Here is a 21261-nt window from a genome sequence, read left to right on the forward strand (position 1 = left end):
AGTAAAGACTTGGCAGTAAATTAAGGAGCAGTAACTGCAATTAAGCAGATCCAATGTGGCATCAGCAACAAGACTGAAGATGACAAGCATACAGTGCTATGATGTGATAATTCCACTGGAGTGTCTTTGATTGGATGCATACACTTCTATGGCCTCCACTGCTGATAGACTTCACTGTAAGATAAGTGTCTGTAAGATACATGATAACAAGACCCTGAAGAAAGACCAGCAGCGTGGAACTAATTGTATAACTCTTTCAAACAGTTGGAAACAGACACAATTGGCTGAATTACCTCATTCTGTGCTGTAAGATCAAAGTTTGTCTACATGCAGCAGCAAGAAAGGATATTGATCAGAAGCTGTCCAAACTTTAGGTTCAGTTGATTTTGTTTTACCATCTAGGCTCTCCATTAATGCTGTTCCTTGACATCACTTTTAATGAAATGAAGAAAATAATGTCAAAGTCTACATATAGAAAGTAGCAAGGTTCACAGACACAGTATGCCTATAATTTATGGTAAAGATGAATATTGAATGTATCAAGGTGGCATTAGTGCTAAATAAACCTGCTGTGAGTGTTCTAATCACAGAAACAAAAGTCAACAGAAATAGTTTCCATTATAAGCAAGGTTGCAAAAAATGAAATTCCAATTGATAACTTGGATTCAGCTCAATTTCAAAGATCTAAAAGAGATGGAATGTAGCCTGATTTAGAATCTCACAGGGAGAGGCCCAAAACCATGTATTCCCAGCAATTCTTGTGAAATGAATATTGTTATTCAGAAAGACCACAGTTTGATGAATAACAGTTTCACACAACTACAGCAGCAAATTTAGAGAAGGTGTGACTACACTAGTCAGAGCTTCCAGAGAAGAGTCCAGAACCAGGGGACAGAGATTTAAGGTGAGTGGCTAATGAACATTTTGTGACATCAGGAAAGAACATTTTTTACGTGGTGAAGGATTAGGAGTATAGTGCCTGAATGGGTGGTGGAAGCTGATTCAATTGTCATTTTCCAAATACAATTGGATGAACGGCTGAAGAGAAAAGATTTGCAGGACTGTGGTGAAAGGGTGTGGGCTCAGCTGAGTTGCTCTTATGGAGGGCTGATGTAATATCCCAAATGTCATCCTTCCGTGCTATAATCATTCTTAAGGTTTTCTGATTGTTTGAATATGTAGTCATCTATACTCCACTGACCTCATCTGATGCAGCCAACGAACATTATCACATATGTGAAGATCAAAATTGTACCAGTCACTAAAAACAGACTGAGACATGCTTTTCTTTTGAGGTAGGGGAAATGCAAGACTTCTATGAAATTTGTATATTTTGTCTTAACCTTCATTGTACTTACTTCCAGTATTAAGTCTACAAGGAGTGAGCAGGTTTACTCTACAAATAACATAACACACAATTGGCAACTATCAATATATATACAAGAAACTCAATTTGAAACAATTACAGCGTTTTATTTTCATTTGATTACCATCCATTGATAGAACTTTAATGGTTCTAGAGTGGAGCATTCACTGGCAAAATGTTGGATTGCTATGGAATTAAGTGTTGCGTTTTCCAAGCACTGCAAGGCTATGTGTTACTGGGGCTGAAAGCAGGAGTAACTCAGCTTCTGTGACAGTGGGACCAAGGGCTGCATCTTCCTGGCAGTAGCCAGTTAGATGGTTGCTGCCAGAATATTAGCTTATTAACCAGGGTGACCCAGCTCCAAGAGCGGATATCCCAATCAGAGGGTTGGTGATTCAGCAGTGGTCTCTCCTGGGCCTGTTCTTGGCAGGAGAATGCATGGCACCATTAAAGCAATGTAAGTAAGTTCTGACCCACTTACCTACATGACAGCCTCTCGTGAGATTGAGTGGGTTGGGATGTTACTGAGGCCATACTGCACCATTGCAATGGGGGAAGTCACGATAGCTGGGGCAGGGGATGGTGTTAGTGTCCTACATGGACCAAAGAGTACACAAAAAAAATTCCCTCACCTGGAGTCCACCAGAAGGATGTCAGTGTTTATCTGACAATCTTCCCACACAGTGGAGATACCTTTCATCGCTGATGCAGAAGTATAACAGGGTAAGTTTCTAAATTGGCCTCTTAAATGGCTCACATGGGCTCCAGGCAGGAGGCTGTCTGCCACCTTTCCTGCCAATAAACGTAATGGCATGGCATTGGGAAGATACAAAGCCTTTCCTTGCCATTTTACCAACCTTTCTAGTATTAACCCCACTTCAAAGACCCTGTAAAATTCTAGCCATAGAACTTTTTTTTTTAAATCTGAAGATGTATAGCCACGATCATTTCAGAAAGAGCAGTCAAAGTCTCTCTCATTACTCAACCATTCTAATTAAGCTATACTGTACATTTTGTTAATAAGTTGATGCATTTCAATTTATCTGACATGAGTTAACATAGCAAAATAAATTCATTCATTCTGTTATTATAGAATCCATACAACTAGAATAAATTTTAAAATGCTTAAACGTAATGGAAAACTCTTACTTCATCTTAGTTTAACAATGTGGCAGGTGAACATTACTTTTGACTGGGAAGTGATACACAAATAACTTTGATCAAAGAATAGGAGGCTGGAAACAGTAACACAACTTCTCAGAGCATCAGAAAACTTGATAGCATATTGTGCAAAACCTCAGGGTCATGTAACACAACTATCACATTATGGTGGAGTAATGTGATGATATGAGATGGCCAGGTGACACATGATGTGTATGTTACAAATACTGAACTGTTAGGGATCTAAACCCCTGAGATGAAACCCCAGGCTATTTCTAATAATGGTACAGGTACAAAAACATAAATGTTGCTTATGGAACTATTACTGAGGTGTTTTGTGGGCAAAATTCACATACATTGCTATAAATAATCAGTGGTTAGATCAGTAAGATGATGCATATTAAGCATTTGTATAATTAAGCAAGTTATGCTATCCTTCATGACTGTTATTTCATAAACAGATGCAGTAAAACGAACGTTAAGTTACAATTCATGTTGTAAAACATCCTGCTTTTTTCTGCCAGGCAGGTTTTTAAATGTTGTACACACCCTGATTACCATTACAAAATGACTTCCATGATATTTTGTGAAATGTTCCCATATTAATTCGATAAAGTTAAATAATTACTTGCTGTTGTGATGTTGGTGTTTTGGAGGAAAGTTTTTAATCACGAAAAAAAAACTGAAATTGCTGGAAAGTTTTAGCAGGTCTGGCAGCATCTGTAGAGAGAAATCAGAGTTAACATTTTGGGTCCAGTGACCCTTCTTCAGAACAGGCATGCTATCAATGAAGAAGGGTCACTGGATCTGAAACATTAACACTGATTTCTTTCCACAGATATCCCCAGACCTGCTGAGATTTTCTAGCAATTTCTGTTTGCATTTCAGATCTCCAGCATCTGCAGGTCTTTCAGTTTTTAATCACAAGATTTCTACTGGACAAGACAATTTCAAATCTTAAATATGTCTTTTCACTTGATTGATATTGGCAGTAGCCAATCCGTTTGTTCCCTATGTAAGGAATGCTTACCAATACAATGGTACTACAACTCTTTGACCAGATTTGATGAAGGGCTTTTGCCTGAAACGTCGATTCTCCTCGGATACTGCTTGACCTGCTGTGCTTTGCCAGCACCACACTCTCAACTTTGACCAGATTTGATAAAGCGTGCTGTTGGAAAAAGCACAGCAGGTCAGGCAGGATCTGAGAACCAAGACAGTCAACATTTCAGGCATAACCCTTCTTCAGACAACAAAAAATAAGTGATACCAACATTCCGTCCTAGATACCTTCTAAGATGCAGGAGAAGCAAGTTGCCCCGAAAGTGGCCAGATGTGCAAATTAATTCACATTGTTGCACATTAAACAATGAAGGCGTAACAGCCATATCCCTTTGTGCTCTGAACAATAGATTCATTTATTCTGTATATGTGCTCAATCAATCTCTCCAAAGGTGGACAAGCAGGTATTAGTCAGAAACAAAAACTGAAATTGCTGCCGAAACTCAGTGGGTCTGGCAGCATCTGTGGAGAGACAGCATTTGGTTTGGGTGACCCTTCTTCAGAACACCCCGTGGAGTTTCTCCAGCAATCTTTGTTTTTTTTTCAGATTTCCAGTATCAGCAGTTCTTTGTTTTATTTCTGGTATTAGTCAGGTGAAGTTTGATCCAAACAGTTAAATTATTTTGCTTAGAGAGCTTGAGAATACAAAGCAATTGATATAAATGAATTTGCTTCTTATAAACAGGACAATTAAGCAGCATTCTTCAGGTGATATGACACAATGAAGAACATGCCAATCTTCCTCAGATTAGTGGACTGTTGTACTCAATTTAAACAATGACTTCCAACTGCTCACAAGTACTTGCAGTCTTTGAGAAAGCCTCCACAGCTTTCTCTTTAAAACTCATTTGCCAGTGTCTCTACTTTGATCGATAAAATCAAAAAATGCTGTAAATACATGGTCAGAGACCTGAGACATTAACTCTGTTTCTCTCTCCACAGATGGTGCCTGACCTGTTGAGCATTTCAGATTAACAGCACCGGCAGTATTCTGCTCTTCCAGTCTCTGTACCTTGATGTTTCATCTCTCACTGTTCAGAAATAAAAATGAATAAAGGAGCTTCAAAATAATAGGCAAACGCTGGTTAATGCATACAGTGACAGGTTTATGAATCCCTTATTGTTTCGTCTCTGCGAGGGGTGGGGAGCTGGGGTGGGAAATTTCAATGGCACATTAAGCAGCATTCTTCAGGGTTGATTCTTTTCAATGCAGGGATATATACATTTTGCTTCGAAAATACAACATTAAAAATAAGTTCTTAGTCCAGATCCCTCTGTAAATAAAGGTCAAAATCATGTCCAAAATAGGAAAGAATATTGGGATAACATTTCAGGTAAGGCCCCAATAAAAGGCCAGACCTGAAATGTTAACCTGTCTTCCCCTGAATGCTGTTATTTAATCTACTGCACTCTTCTGCTCCGATTTCACATTTCCAACACTTGCATTGTTTTTCTTTCTATTCTGTCTCCAGTTTCATTCTAATGATCAATTTACTGACAATGACATTCCCTAATTATACTGAATGCACGGATGTCATTAGAATGTAGGAATCCCAGTTCTATAGAATTGACAGGTCAACTACACACACCGTTCTAATTGTGCATTATACGATTCAGCATTAAAGATTCGCAGACATCTCCTTTTAGAGGTCAAACAGGAAAAATGTGGGTATTTGGAAAGCTGCAAAGGACATTCAGTACTCATAGGGATAACATGCAGTTCTCTAAAGAATTTCAAGTCCCAGGACAACAGCAGCTTCTAAAATGCTACATCTGTTTTTGAAATTCTGTACCTCAATCCTATTTAAATTTGTAATGTGTCATTTTTTCATTCCAATCCACCACAGTAAAGATTGAATTTTCACTTTCATATTTTACATGGTCTAAGCAATGATTGGTATACCAGGGTTATCACCAAGCCCTCTTCTATCCCAGAGTTAAAACTTCATATTCTGAACAATTCTCTGAGCCACAATAGGTTGGAAAAGTTAAGAAAAATCATAAATGTGAGAAATCTAAATTTTTTTTAAATGGCAAATTCACAGCAGCTCAGTCAGAATCTGAAAGAGGATGAAGAGTTCTTATTTTACGTTGGACCTCCTGAGTAGGATCGCGCGTGAAATAATATTGGATCATTTTTCATTTCAGGTATTAACCAACCTGCTGCATATTTCAAACATATTCATATTTTAAATCTGAATGTATAGATTCAGCTCTGTTGGAACATAACACTTGAAATGGGGAATTGAACTGATGGGTGGGGGGAGCTTTTGATTAGAGGAGAAGGAAACTGATTAAATTTGGAATTTGTTATGAATATGTATTTTGACTGGAGGTGAACAGAACTCGCTCAGTTTCCACTCCCTAGTCTATGCACTGTTGTTGGTTTATTCTTTCAACTGCAAATTCCTCTGTGAGTACCACTCATAAAATGAGCAGGGCTTTGTGGTAAATTGATTATTCACTTTACAGGAACCTGACTAGATTCAGGAGATATTAGTGATGGTAGATTGAGAAACATAAACAAGAGCCTTTCACCTCCCATAAGTAACTTTCAAATTACCAGTGCAGAGTATATAAAAGAAATATTAAAGTTCTTAAAGCATGACATGCTTATGCACAGCTGTGAAAATAATCTGGTGAAAACTATAATTTAATTTCTTAAAAAGTTGAGCTGTGAGGTGTTTTCTTTAGTAATAATGCCTCTCATTTTCACCTGGCCAATAAAGTTGTTTCCTGTAATCAAATTAAACTGAAAAGTACTTATATAAGAATTAATTTAAAATAAACCCATAGACAGATACTAAAAAGATTGTTTTTCTTAAAAAAAAGAAATGTCACTCAAAGTAAATTTTCTGAAGACTTAAACATATTATTTTTCCCAGGCTGAGATAGTTTCTGTATCATTTTCATTCAGGTAGCCTCTATTTAATCTAAGTGAAAATTCTAAGGAAGCACTATCACTGCTGAGTCAAAAGGTTGGGGGTCAATTCCCTGCAGACCCAAACACCTAATCAACACACCATCGAGGGGGGATGCTGCACTGTTAGAAGTTCTGTCCTTTGGATAAGTGAATAATATGAAGATCAAGACATTAAGGGACCTGCAACACAAAGGAAAGCAGGAGCATTCTTCAACTCCCTTGCATATATCACTCTGCCAACACCAGCAAAAGACAGATTACTTGGTCATTCAGTCATTGGCCATATAAGACTTTGTTATTTGTAGATTAGCTGCTGCATTTCCTCCAAAACAACAGTTTCCTTCAAAAGTAATCTATCGATTGTAAGGCACCTATGATATTCTGAGTATTCTTCCTTAATACTTCAATTCGTAAGAGTATCGTATTATCAGAGATATTGCACTTGGCATGAGCCATTAAATAAAGACCTAGTGTGATGTAGATAGATGCAAAAGGTTCCATCAGTTCACTTATTTGAAGATGATATGGAGCTCTCATTTGCTCTGACCAACATTCTCCTGGAAAGAACTATAGGGTGACTGACCATTCATCTTATTGTAGTTCCCCACTTCTTGGTTTCTAAAGTATATTTGCTCCATTTGTTGACATAACAGGATTCACTGTTCTTCTAGATAACTGATTGTATGAGTTACACGTTTCTGAGAAATAATGTGCAGTGATTTATACATTAAATCTGCATGACTATTAAGCTTATATAGCATTACTTTTGATCAGTGTTAGCCTTTCATTGAGACAGTCACTCTCGACAGCTCATCTACTCTTTAATAGTTACTCCATTGGCTCATTTGGTAAGATACTTTATCCTGAAAATCCCCTCTTCAGTCAATGCTAAATTAGAAATCACTGTTTCACTACAACCCTTCTTTTGACTTCAATGTCATTTAGAAAGTTCTCCATAGTTCCCACTTGTGACTGCTCAGTACTGACTCCTGCTGAATACTGTAGACTTCAGGTGATGACTGCACTAATTTCAGCATAATGTCCATTAATTAACTTGTGTTGTAAATGATTAATAAAACTCAAGTGAGGCAGTAGATGGCAGCCAGTGCCAGATTAAATAACTCATTTAAAAATGGGGCAACCAAAGATGTAAAAGAAATGCTTTAAGATAGTTTTAAAACCTGTCAGAAACCAAATTCATATGGCTGTTAGGCCAAGTACTGATCTCCAGTTCATACATCTTCCAATCAAATCTCAGCTTTGACTACTATTGGAATTTGATTTTGTTCCATGGGTGAGTTTTAATGGGGAATAGATCAAAGTACACAAGGAAACACCTCACACTGATTGTGTCATCAGAATGCAAATATATCTCATGCCATCCTTTCGTATCTGTGTAAAGTACAAAAACAGTAGAAATTTACAATTGATGTCGACTCATCTTTGAAGATAAATAAATTGGTACTTCAAAGTTACCAAGCCTTTAAAAAGAAAACTTGAGAGTTATTTACAGCACAAAAACAAACAGACAGGCTTGGTTTCCTTGTCCTAGCAATGAAAATGTCTCTCTGTAGCACCATCATAACTAAACTATGCGTGAATATACCACACCCTGACTTTGTAAAGAAAATCCCAGGGTGATTCTGTCTGCAGTCACGATCCAGCTCAAGCTATTTGCCAATCAACTGACACACCACAAATGAGGGTATTATCATTTGTGATCTGACATTCTGACTAAGGTACCTGGAAAATTAGTAATGACTTTTGCTCTGATAATTTCCTTCAATCTCTGTTACTATACATGGAAAGGGAACAAGCAAATAGAATTATTTTCAGATTGTTCCAGCAAGGAGTCAGCACAGACAATATGCTTCAAGTAACTGTCTCCTGTATTTCATCTAAATTATTAAGGTTCCACCTGGTGAAGGGGCTTGAAGAGTGTCTGTTAATTCTCAATGCCCCACTTCCCCACATGAAGTGAATAAATAAGGTGTGAGATTGATATGACAAATAGGAATTGCTAGTAACATTATTAGGATGTATTGGTTGAAATATGTTACTGTAAGTGTGCCTGAACTGAATTAAAATTCACAAATACTGTCATTAGCCTTGCAATCTTCTCTTTGCATGAGTTAATTTGTCACCCTTATTCCAGGCTGATCCACCCAATCAGTTCCCAAACAATATTTTTAATGGTCACTGCTTAAAAACACATGCAAAAAATATTAATGAATCAAAAGAAAGTTTCTACTTTCTAATTTTTAAAGAGGCATAAAGATGGGAGCATCTTTCTTTAATTGAATTTACCTTGCTTTATTTAAATGATCCATGGGGGGTCTTCTAATGTCAATTTACCAGTTTGATGTCTTACCAGCGTTTCATTCTTTTTTACCTCCTGTTATCATTCACATTTCTTTTGTTTTGTTTGCTTTGTCTCAGCAGCATATCCTCATATTTATACAAAGGTTACTCATCAACAAGAATGCTTCCTAGGCAAAATAGTTAGCCCTTGTACTCATTAAAGCAGGTTACAAACAAATGGATGCTTGATCAAGAAGTGTTTCTGTATATTACATGTATCGAAGTAGACATGGAAAAAATATTGAAGCTGATGACAAGTAGTTGAAAATGCTGCAAGAACTATGGTCTATCTATGAAGTCTGGAAAGGCAAACATGGTAATTTTTTAATGAAATGCATTTAAACTTGGGTGATTCTGTCACTGGGTTTCAGCAGCCGAGGACTACTCTCTCCTTACAGCTCGGATGTGATGGAATGTTTTGACTTGCGAGTTGTCCCTGCAGATAGCGTTACATTCAACAACTACTTGTGTATAATTAGTTAGCATTATGGTCTTACTGCTGTCTGCCTTTACAGTTCAGTAACAGCGCCAAGTGTCTCTCCATATCAAAACGGATATCCTATTTCTTCCGAGTTTAAGTTGTGGTTTTCTGCCCTGTCTTGTAAGCCATAGACCTTTTTTGATAGTAATGGTAGCATATCATTTCTCTTGTACTGTGACAGCACTCTATGATGCTGCTTGCCACTGATCTCACACATGATCCTTTTACCAAACTTATTTTATTTATTTCAAATTGAACGTGCAGAAGATGTTTTAATCCTTTTGAATAGAGAGCATCTTTTGTCTTCTTTTGCATTTAGGAGTAACAGGCAGGAGTCCTGCAAGGGCACTGGAGAGTTTGTACTCGACTTGGTGATACTGAGTCGGATTTAGGCCCAGAATGTCTCTTTGAACTTAATGACATAAATGATTATAAGTACATCAAAACCATGACAATTTAAAAAAATCTTTACTTCTTAAGTATTCAAGAAATATTACCCAACATGCACATTTGGAGAAGCATGGCTGTTGGTAAAATACAAGTAAATGGGTGACAGAGCTGGCACAAAGAACTGCACCAGTGAGACTGGAACAAAAAGCACCGCTTGTAAAGCCAAGATATTTAAATAAGAATACTGCACCACTGAAAAGTCTATTCAAAACCGCTAACAATTAAACTTTCTTCCAAACAAGATGTAGAGTACACTCTCCAACATAAAGCTCCATCCCTCCTTTAATTAAAGCAGGAATCAGAAAAAAAGACCGAAACTGCAACAAAAGCTCGTATGTATTTGTGACAGTAAATTATGAAAGCAATAGGTTCCAGAAGCCTTCAACTCACTTCTATATGGTTATGGTGTTGGGAAGCAACTAGCCAATGAGGTAGTTCAACAAACGGCCCCTTTGGCCTCTACTTCTCATGAATCTATGACATCAGATACAGTACATGAAGTAATATCTCATATCTATTTTTAAGCAACATTATTATAAGTTGTTTGTAGGAATACAATAGTTGGAAGCAATCCACATAGCCAGATTCTGATACATAAAATCCACTACATCTCCACATCCCACACTCTTAATGCAGCATGTCTATTCCCTAATATACTACTCTCTCTCTTTCGCATTTCAGTCTGGTCTTGGTTATGCTGGTTTCTGTTGTACTGTGTGGCAACCCAATGGCATAATAAAGTGTAACTGAAGAAGTGTGCTCCTGGTATTTACATTAGTGAAACCAGCTCCCTTAACCAGACAGCACATGTACAGATCCACCATGCTGTGGTCTAATTTGCTGCTAGCTTCTGAACCACTCACATTCATACTGGGAAAGAATTGAGCAACTGTGTCCCTGTAAGGTAATACCACTTGTAGAAATGTGCTGAAAGAGCTAAAATTCCTTCTAACAACTCTGGTCATGAAAAGGCTATCACAAGTACCAATAGCAATCTGCCAACTGTTCTCCAAAAAAGACTCATGAGAAATTCCATCCTAAATCTCTTAACTGCCTTGATTGTAGCCAATAACAGTGGTTATCAAACAATCGAAAACCCCACTGAATTTTTAACATCTCATTGATTTAGGTTTCTGTGTCAAGGTGAGGGATGGTAATGATGGAAAATGGAAATTTGTCAATTTCTTATTTCTAACCTCTAGAACTCCCAGTGTATGATTTAGATTTGAATCAACCTTTCAATGCCCCTGCTCGTTATTGTTTCTTAACCCTCGTATTCAAGCAAGATTGCAAATACACATTGGCAGTCCAAACCAGTTCCCAGAGGAAACAAGGCACTGCAATATCCACTAAACCACCCAATGTCTCTTTGCAAAAGGCTTTAATGGAATAATATTCAAACAAATAAAATAATTTTATCCAGAAACATTACTAAAGCAGTGTCAAATTCCCAGCATGGTTCATGCAGCTTTTTGACATTTTAAACTCTCAGCACCACTTATACCAATTGTAATGTTAAGCAGATGCTGTTCTCTTTCCTGATAGTGTAAAAAGTCTGTACTTTGAGCAAACATTAATTTTCTTCACAAATACAATTTAATTTCTGACAAAATTCTAAATGCATGGAAGTAGTTACACTGAGTTAATTTGAATGTTAATTGTTTTCAAATTCAGGCAATGTAGCGCAATGAAATGAAAATAGGATAAGCTTTTATCACCACACAGTGACTGATTAATACATACATACAGTAAAAGCTTATAATCCTACTTGGGCCATTCATTATACAACAATTAGTCATGTCACAGGAATTGAGAGGCTCTTACCTCCCGGCTCTATTAGTAGCTGCTGAGAAATCACATTCCTGCAGGGAGATTGGAACTGCAGGCTATCTTAGGGGAGGGAATGTCCTGATGTATATCAATTTAACAAATCTTATTTTATTAAGCAAAGAAATATTTGTGGCTCCCAGTAGAAATGCAACTGCTGATAAATTTTGCACTCTTTCTCTCAGGCATCCTTCTATTTAAAGGATTTGCCAGTAAAATTGGCATAATCTGACATTTTAACAGATAAATAGGTAACTGCTGTTAACATGGAGCTGAGAGTCCTGTCTCCCTGGGGTAACATTCAGCTTCAAATTGGTTGAGAGTTGGTTACAACCAGGAAATGTTGTTTTAGTGTAGACAGTGATTATGACTCGTTTGCAGCTTGTGTCATAACATTGCAAAATTGATACAGTATTTCGTCCCATTTACAGCACTTTTGATGCCATTGGGTATAATACTATCAGCACCAATAGTTCTTCACCCAGGTGGACGTTCATCATAGCTAAGAATAGACAATGCATTTTGATTAGGTATTTGACCACAGAGGCCATCACAGTCAAGATTAATTTTGTTCTCACCTGACATGCATGATCATGCACTTTCCAGCAGAAGTGATCTAATTATAATTAGGAGTAAGGATCCCAGTTGATTTCCTTTCCTCTCTTCCTGGCCCAACACTGAAGCTAATTTCAGGGTTTATACTCTACCCTGGACATCATCATTGAGAGTAAGGATCAAACTTGAGACCTCATCACTCTGGTTCATTTTTGCCCTGAGGAACTAAGACATCAGGCAGTCAGTATAAAAAGTATTTAATAGAGCAACATGGAAGTAACAGGAAGTCATTTTCCATAGTATAACATAGCACTTTTACAGTTCAGAAATCGACCATTTGGTTTATAGGTCCAACATAGGCCTCCTTCCCTGCCCCCATCCCCTCTGACTTCATCTAATCCTATCAGCATATGCTTCTACTCCTTCTGCTTTTATGGACTTCATTACTTTCCCCTTAAATGCACCTAGGCTTTTTGCCTCAATAAACATTTGGGATTCTCTTTATCATTTTTGCTTCTTTAACAGCATCTCAAATGTCCATTCAGCAGCAATTGTCAGGACTTCCACTTAAGCCAAGAGTTTAATTTTCTTTGCCAGGATCCTAGAGGCTGAGGAGGCACAACATAACTGTGCTGTTTTAGCAATATGCTCTTCCTTGCATAAAAATCAAATAATTTCACACTGAATCCCCGCCACCTGTTTTGCATTGTAAATTGTAAAACATTTTTCTGGCAGTCTACCAGCCAGGCTTTAGACTATTTACTTGGTAGCTTCATTCACCCAGTGGAAAGACTGTCCACACACTGTCAATCATACTTTATTAGTCAACTGTAACACTCCAATGCCATGCTGACACATTTTATGTGGATGAGCTCTTTTCAGAGATAGAAAAATGAATGTATCCAACAATAAGAAGCAAGCACCATGTCAAATTTTCATGGAAACCATATCGACAGACATTATTTCAACTGCATGACTGAAGTTAAGCAGCAGTTCCCATAACAAGAAGTCGTTTTCAACTCAAAAGAGGGTGTTTTGTTGCCACTTTCTATTTCTGTTCAATACTGATACATCAATATCAATTATTGTTTACAATATCTGCTAAGTCAACATTTTGCATTTTTTTTGCTCATAAACAATGTGATCAGCAAACGACTAAAAAGTTCAAGGCAATACAAAATAATCCATAAGCAAAAGCAAATCACACCAGAGTGATGCAGTGGGTAGTGGGAGAGGGGGTAGAGTTGTTGTCACAATAGTTGTTAAGATGATTGTGCATTTGTGAGGTTTGTGTTATTGATTAGGTTCCCCATGGATGTGTGCAATCAAGTTTGCACTGTTATCTTCAATGATACAGTGGAAAAAGAAATGTAAATACCCAGATGGCTGTATCAGTGCTGTGTTCATTACTTATATTCAAGAATGTAGTGCCTGTATGATACAGGTCTAGCAGTGTTGCAAGTATTATCTACACAGTTCTAACAGTGTTTTTTGTCTTATCTCCATGCCAGTAGGTCTATCAGCAGTATATGCCTTAATTATACACATACAGGTTTGGCATTGTGATGTGCCCTATATATATTCATATGGATTTAGCAATTCTATAATTATATCCAATTAGATTCAGCAATACAACCTGAATTTTGAATAACCATATAAATCCAGCAGCGCACACAAGTTAATGGTATGTGTCCACTGTTCAAAGTGTTAAATGCATTATCATCTGCATCCATTTTTGCTTTAAGTGTCAACCTGGTCCATGGATAGCAATTTCTCCATTGAACCAGAAAATTATGGACTTCAGCCCAACTCCATGACTTGAGTACCTAATTTAGGCTGACAGCTCAGGACAGTACTGAAGCAATGTTAAAACATCAAAAGTGCCAACATGAGATATGAAACTGTGATTCCTTTTACTTATTCACCCAGAAGTATAAAATCCTGTTCTGGAGAACTAGACTGATTACAGTTCAGGGTGCCACACTATAAGAAGGATGTGAATGCATTGGAGAGAATGCAGAAGATGTTTATGAGATAGTTCTAGAGATGAGACACTAACAGTTATGAAGAGAAGTAGGAGCAGCTGGGACTGCTTTCCTTGAAGATGAAAAGGTCAAGATGAAATTTGATAGAGGTTTTGAACATCATGAGGGTGAACCGGAAGAAATTATTCCCCTTTATAAATGATTAAGAACCCAAGAGCACAGTTTTAAGGTGTTATACAACAGAAGCAAAAGTGAACTGAGAAAGCACTTTTTTCTGACACTGAGTAGTTAGATTTGGAATGCACTGCCTGGAATCTGTTAGAGACAGGATCAGTTGAGGCATTCAAAAATTATGCTTATTTAAATATAAACAATGTGCAGGATTTTGAGGAAAAGGCAGGTGAATGGCACTGAGTTAAAATGCTCTGAGAGCCAATGCAGACATGAAAGGTCAAATTACCTTCTTCTGATAATTGATTCTGTGGTTCTGTGAAGTAACCAGCACAACCATTAAACAATCATTTAGCTCACTTCATATTTTCTAAGGTCCCATGGATAAACTAGCTGCCATGTCTGTCTATGTAACAACAATAACGAATTGGACTTCGAATGTAATTCATCAGCATTTTAGGGCACTGATGATACAAAAGGTACTTATATTAAAAATAAAATTAAAGTACTGCAGCTGCTGGAGATCAAAAATAAAAACAGAAAATGCTGGAAAAACTCAGGTCTGCCAGCACCAGTGCAGAGAAACACAAGAGTCCAATATGACACTTCTTCGGAACTGAGTTAACTCTGTTTCTCTCTGGCAGACTTGTTGAGTTTCTCCAGAAACTCTGTTTTCTTACATTAAAGAAGTTACTTTTTCTATATACACAAGCAAATTTCTCATGTGACAAGGCACAGTCTAGTTTTCAAGTGCAAGATTCAAAGATAGGGCCTAAGGTTGTCATAATTTAGAAGTTATAAACTATCATTCCATTTAAATAATATTTCGATTTTATGTTAATATTTACAATATAAAAGCAAGAGTCAGGTCAGTTTAGGAAAGAGAGAAGTAAGGCAAGGATAAAGTTTCCATAGTCCCAGAGAATGTACGGTTGCTCTCTCTTGTTAGAGGTAAGACCAGAAGACCATATAAGCAGAAATTAGGCCATTCGGACCACAGAGTCTGTTCCACCATTCAATCATGGCTGATAGGTCTTTCAAACCCATTTTCCCACTTTCTCCCTATAAACTTTGATCCCCTTGGCAATCAAGAACTTATCGATCTCTGGTTTAAATATACTCAATGATCTGGCCTCCGCAGCCCTCTGTGGCAATGAATTCCACAGATTCACCATTCTCTGGCTACAGAAGTTTCTCCTCATCTACATTCTAAAGGGACTTCCCTTTAATCTAAAGCTCTACACCCTCGGGTCCCCATCTCTCCTGCCAATGGAAACATCTTCCCAACATCCACTCTGTCCAGGCCGGTCAGTATTCTGTAAGGTTCAATCAGATCACCCCTCATCTTTCTAAACTCCATAGAGTATAGTCCCAGAGTCTTCAAACGTTCCTCATATGTTAAGCCTTTCATTCCTGGGATCATTCTCATGAACCTCCTCTGGAGCTACCCCAGGGCCAATATATCCTTCCTGAGGTATGGGGCCCAGAATTGCTCACAATACTCTAAATGTGGTCTTATAAAGCCTCAGAAGTACATACATCCCTGCTTTTATATTCTAGTCCTCTCGAGATGAATGACAACATTGTATTTGCCTTCCTAATTACCAACTCAATCTGCAAGTCTACCTTAACATGATCTTGGATTCGGACTCCCAAGTCCCATTGTACTCCAGATTTCTGAATTTTCTTCCCACTTAGAAAATAGCCCGTGCCTCTATTATTCCTTCCAAACTGCATGACCTCATACTTTCCCACACTGTACTTCATCTGCCACTTCTTAGCCCACTCTCCTAACCTGTCTAATAGATAACTGTTGGTAGTTTTACTGGAGGGTCGCCATGCCTCAGGAGAGGGGTGACTTTTAGAAGGTAAGACCTCCATGGTAAATTCAGCTGGTGCAGGTTTCATGCAAACAAGAAGGAGAACATTTTGGAAAATAAAATTTCCCGACTGAGGTACAGAAATGTGGTATTAGAACATTAGTGGTGGCAGGAGAAAACAACTATACTGTGACAAGTCTTTGTACCCAAGTTGCCATTCCAAAAATGAACATCGAGTTCCATAACAGAAAAAGCTGACACAGAGTGTAATGAGGATACAACAACGGAAAGTAAAGTGTTATAAACAGGAGTCATACTCAAGTGTGTGATTTTGAGTGTACTTTACAGTGTGGGCACCTGTGACTTTGTACATAGAGAATCTAGTTTTGTTGTATATTTTGCATAAAGTGAGGTCTGGTTTAAAATCAGTGGGTAATTAATTCAATACATTGGACATAATTCATCTTCCACTTTAAAGTTATTTCTGTTCTTATCTTTGTATTTTTCCATTGATGGTTTAGCAATATTTCCACTGAAAAGTGTAATTGCGAACTTAAGTAGGTAGTTTCAATCCTAAATCTAAACATAGTTTCATAAACAATTGATGGAGGGCATAGATGTTAGTTTTTTTTTGTTTACTCTAGATAAAACTAAGGTAGTGCATATTATTTATGAATTTACAGTATGATAATATTTGTAATACAACTTCAGCGGTGTTATAGGATTTGCTCACGTTCCAGTTTCCTTGTAAGGGATGTTATCGATTCAAGTCCAATAGATTTGTTATTAGCCAAATCCAAAGAAAGAACCTGCATTTACATAGCATTTTTTATTACCTTAGGCAATCATAAAGCATTTTACAATCAATTAACTATAATCTGAACTGCAAATACTGTTGTAACACAGAAAAGCACAGCAGCCAACCTGAGCATTGAGAGCTCCTACAAAAACAATAACAACTAACCAGGTAATCAATGTTAGTGGTTGAGGAATAAATATGCACAAGGAAACCAAAGAGAATTCTCCTGTTCTTGTGGGAGCCTTCGGTTCACTATCTCATCTGAAAGACAGCAACTCCAATAGTGGAGCCCACCTTCAAAACTACATTGAAGTGTCAGCATAGAATTTGTGCTGAACTGGAGGGTTTTCAGTTTTGTGCCAGAACGCTGATGTCAGGGTTAAAGAAGTGTCACAATGTTGCACGGTGTGGGATTTTCCTCAAATTAGCCAATTAACGGCTAGAGATCAGACTTGCTATTCACATAAAGACAGTGGCTGGGCTCTCAAAAGTGGACAACAAATAGGAGACAATTCAGTTCCATTGGAAGGAGAAACCGGTTTTCCAGATAAGACATATAGTACCTCTCATGATGGAGTCCTCATTTGTCCAACTTCTTAAAACTTATAAATAAAGGTGCCCTAGTAGGCCACCACTATGGACAGGGAAGCCAGTATGGGGAAAACCTGCCTGGAGTGTCACCATCTTCTTTCAGCCCCATTCTCCCACTGGGAGAGTCCCTCTAGAAGAGGGAACTAGTCCCTGATGCCTTTTGGCCTCTGACAGTGGGCCTGAGGTGGCTATTAAAGTCTAATAATCATTACCACTAATATTGCAAACAGCTAGCCCAGCTCTCTGCCATCTGCTTCTCAGAAAATAGTCTGGGCCATGACAGTGCCAACAAACCGGCAAACTTCCATTACATGGATTTTCACAGTTGTCGCTGCCTCTGTACTTGACCCAAGCTGGAGTTGAAACTCCTTTCCAACACCTCTGGAATGGGATGTGAGAATGTTCCTACAGAGTTAAAGATAACACAATTCTGCATGTAAAAACAGAAAACACTGGAGATACATGATTTCATCAACATGTAAGTTCCCCTCCAAGCCACTCACCACCCAGACTTGGAAATATATTGCCATTACTTCAGTGTCATCAGGTCAAATTTATAGAACTCCCAACTGAATGGCATTGTGAGTCCACCTATACCAAATGGACTGCAGTGGTTCAAGAAGGGAGCTCATCACCACCTTCGCAAGGATGACTAGGGATGCACAAATGTTGACCAGCCAGCAATAACTATATCATAGAAGTAAAAAAAGCTCAGCAAGTTTGGCAGCATCTGCAGAGAGAGAAACAGTGTTAATATTTTGAGCTCTGACGAGTCATATTGGACTCAAAACATTAACTCTGTTTCTCTCTCCACAGATGATATTCTGAGTATTGCTAGCATTTTCAGTTGCTATGTCTGACTTCCCATCTACAGTAGATTAGATTACCTACAGTGTGGAAACAGGCACTTCGGCCCAACTAGTTCACACTGACCTTCTGGAGAGTAACCCACCCCCCTCTGATTAATGCACCTTACACTATGGACAATTCAACATGGCCAATTCACCTGACCCACACACCTTTGGACTATGGGAGGAAACCCACGCAGACACCAGAAGAATGTGCAAACTCCACACAGTCAGACACCCAAGGCTGGAATCGAACCTGGGGACCCCGGTACTGTGAGGCAGCAGTGCTAACCACTGAGCCACTGAACCACCATGCCAGCCTGCAAAGTATATCGCTTTTACTCAACTCTGCATGTTTGATAATATCATTAAATGTCTCAGTGGCTCCAAAATATCGAGCTCTGCTTTTTATGAAATTCAAGGGTTGTATTGGTACATACAACATATAATTAGCATGTCAAATGAAAAGAAACATTTTAGATATGCAAATTACAATTCAAAATGTGATATTGCTGTAGAAATTAGAAACTGTAGGTCCTAACTTTACAACAGTAGAAAAATACAACTGGCTTTAGAATATCTTATTGATAACCAGTATTCATTGTTTCTAATTTACATGTATCAGTTTAACAAGTCCCTGTAACTGGAGCCCCACAAGTCATATCTTTATGAAAATCTAGATACATCTAGTTTTAAATTTAGATCTAGGGTTAAATCTAATCATGGTTGAAATATAATTTCACCTAAAAAAAAACTTCAATTTATTAAATACTATTTATTTTCTTACATCACATTTTTTCTTACTTTTCCAAACTAGAATCTTGTTTAAATTATTTAATAAACACCATATACGGTCATTCAAATACTGAGTGGGTTTGACTTTATTTAATATAAATTTATTTTAATGCTTTAGAAGGGAATCTTTATTTTCTGGGGTGTGCAAGGGGTTGGGGCAAAGGGAGAAGTTGTTAAAGCAACTGAAATAACATAAACTTGTGAAAATCTTGAATGAAGATGATAATTAACATTGGATCTTCAAATGCAATTCAATGTTATTGTGCTACAAAAATGTAAATATTGCATTTAGCTCCTTTCACCTTTCTTGGTCTTTCTGTTCACTGATTTTAGCAAACAGCTAATTCCTACTTTTATACTCATCACATCAAATTTGATAACAAGGACCAAATTATCCTTTTACTCTTGCACTGATCAAAACAGGAAAGTAAAAGCTTCGCTCAAGCATTGTCTTCATAGCTGAATGAAACAAACATTATTAAATCCTGCCAAATGAACAAAGCTCACCGGTTTAAAGAAATTGTGTGGTTTGGCAAACTAACAGTTAAAAAATTAATTCAGCATCATTTTACAATCTAGGGATTTATCAGTTAAAAACTCAAACTGAAGTACCTTAACCTTGCTCCAAGCTGAATTAATGATGTCACTCTAGGGTGATTAATTATTTTTAAATAGTTCCTGCCTTTCACACAGCGTTTGACGAGCATGATGTTAAATATTCTATCACACCTGCTTTGTATCTCAAAGTGGCTGCCATCAATAACCCACAGTAGTCTCCTTGATTATTGTTCAGCATTTTAAGAAATTTAGCATTCAGAGGGTGCCAACCATTGCAAAAAGAACTTCCATCCTCCCTGGGTAATAGCAAAGCTGAAAGAGTTACACGCAGTGGAAACTGCAAATACTGCACTGGCATTACTCTCCATTACAGAACTGCTTTCCTCTCCCTCCTTTTGTTTAGAATCAAATTGTCAAAAGCTTTTTCAAACATATTGTAAAGTCTTCATACTTATCATGACAGTATTAGCGTAGTTACTAAATTTTTCCTTCATTCCAACAATGCTGCCACTCATGATGTTGCATTCTGGCCGCAGCAGGATCGCATTTGACTTTAGTGTGTTCTTTCCTTACTAATTGATTTTGACACATATAAACCAACTAAATAAGGAGTAGCTATGAACCTGTAGAATGATTTTGTCTGACTTTATGACATTTCATTCGTGCATGCACTATTAACTCTTTCCCTGTCAACTGAGCTGGAAAGATTCCAAAAAGTTGATTTGTAAAAAAAGATTTTCCGTCATACCTCATTTATACATAATTACATATAACTTGATGAAGCCACTGTGGTCTTTTTCAACCACACTCTGAATCTGACAAATAGACTTTTTGACTTGATGACCATTCTTACTAGATACTCAGAACTGTTCATTGCTTTTTCCAAAAAGAAAACAGTTCCTTCCTTATCTCCTGCAGGTTAGAGCTCCTGCAGCAGTATTCTCCATAGAGGGTCCAACATCCAGTGCTGGATGACAAAAATTTCCTCCAATGAAATATTGGAAAACTGAGCAATCATCTTCGAGCCTTATCACATGCTCCATTCCCTAGCTGCTGACTCAATCCTTCTCCTTTACAATAATCTAGGCCAGACTGTTGACAATATTGATGTTGCATTTGACACAGGGTTAAGCTTCCAACCACACATCTTTCTCATCATAAGACTGTTCCTCCACTTCTGTAGTATTGTTTGAATCTACTCCACTATTCAAATGAGCTCCTAGCTGATTTCCCATCTTTTCATAAATTAATGTTCAACAAAAACTTCACTCCAAAATTCCCGTTTGTCTATCATCTCTGAGCTAGCTATCTAATTTTTGCTCCCACTTGAGCGACACCTCAATTTTAACTGTGATAGACCAGACAAAACCCACCCAAAATATATGAAGGAGATAGCCTAGACCCTAACTTTTTATTATATTAAAGGCAAATGCCAGATATTGTGTTCCAGATGCAATTAAATTGGTCAAATCACCATGCTTAAAGCAAAACACACTTTATTCATACTT

At 37.6% G+C, this 21261-nt stretch overlaps 1 protein-coding gene across 15 annotated transcripts in view; it reads right to left on the bottom strand.

Moving 5' to 3' along the window:
* Positions 1 to 21261, bottom strand: part of sox6 (SRY-box transcription factor 6) — a 641917-nt gene that overhangs the window by 386134 nt on the left and 234522 nt on the right. For 2 of the 15 annotated variants that reach the window (XM_072592376.1, XM_072592377.1), the window contains one exon: positions 294 to 432. The exons of 11 other annotated variants lie outside the window; for them this stretch is intronic. In XM_072592376.1, coding sequence (XP_072448477.1) covers positions 294 to 298 — 5 coding nt within the window. In that variant the 5' untranslated portion in view covers positions 299 to 432. Of the gene's footprint in view, positions 1 to 293; positions 433 to 3557; positions 3680 to 12209; positions 12230 to 21261 lie in introns of those variants that run through there. 2 more of the 15 variants (XM_072592375.1, XM_072592374.1) reach the window with 2 other exon arrangements.

The sequence above is a fragment of the Chiloscyllium punctatum genome, chromosome 22 (assembly GCF_047496795.1).
Source record: "Chiloscyllium punctatum isolate Juve2018m chromosome 22, sChiPun1.3, whole genome shotgun sequence".
Lineage (NCBI taxonomy): Eukaryota > Metazoa > Chordata > Chondrichthyes > Orectolobiformes > Hemiscylliidae > Chiloscyllium > Chiloscyllium punctatum.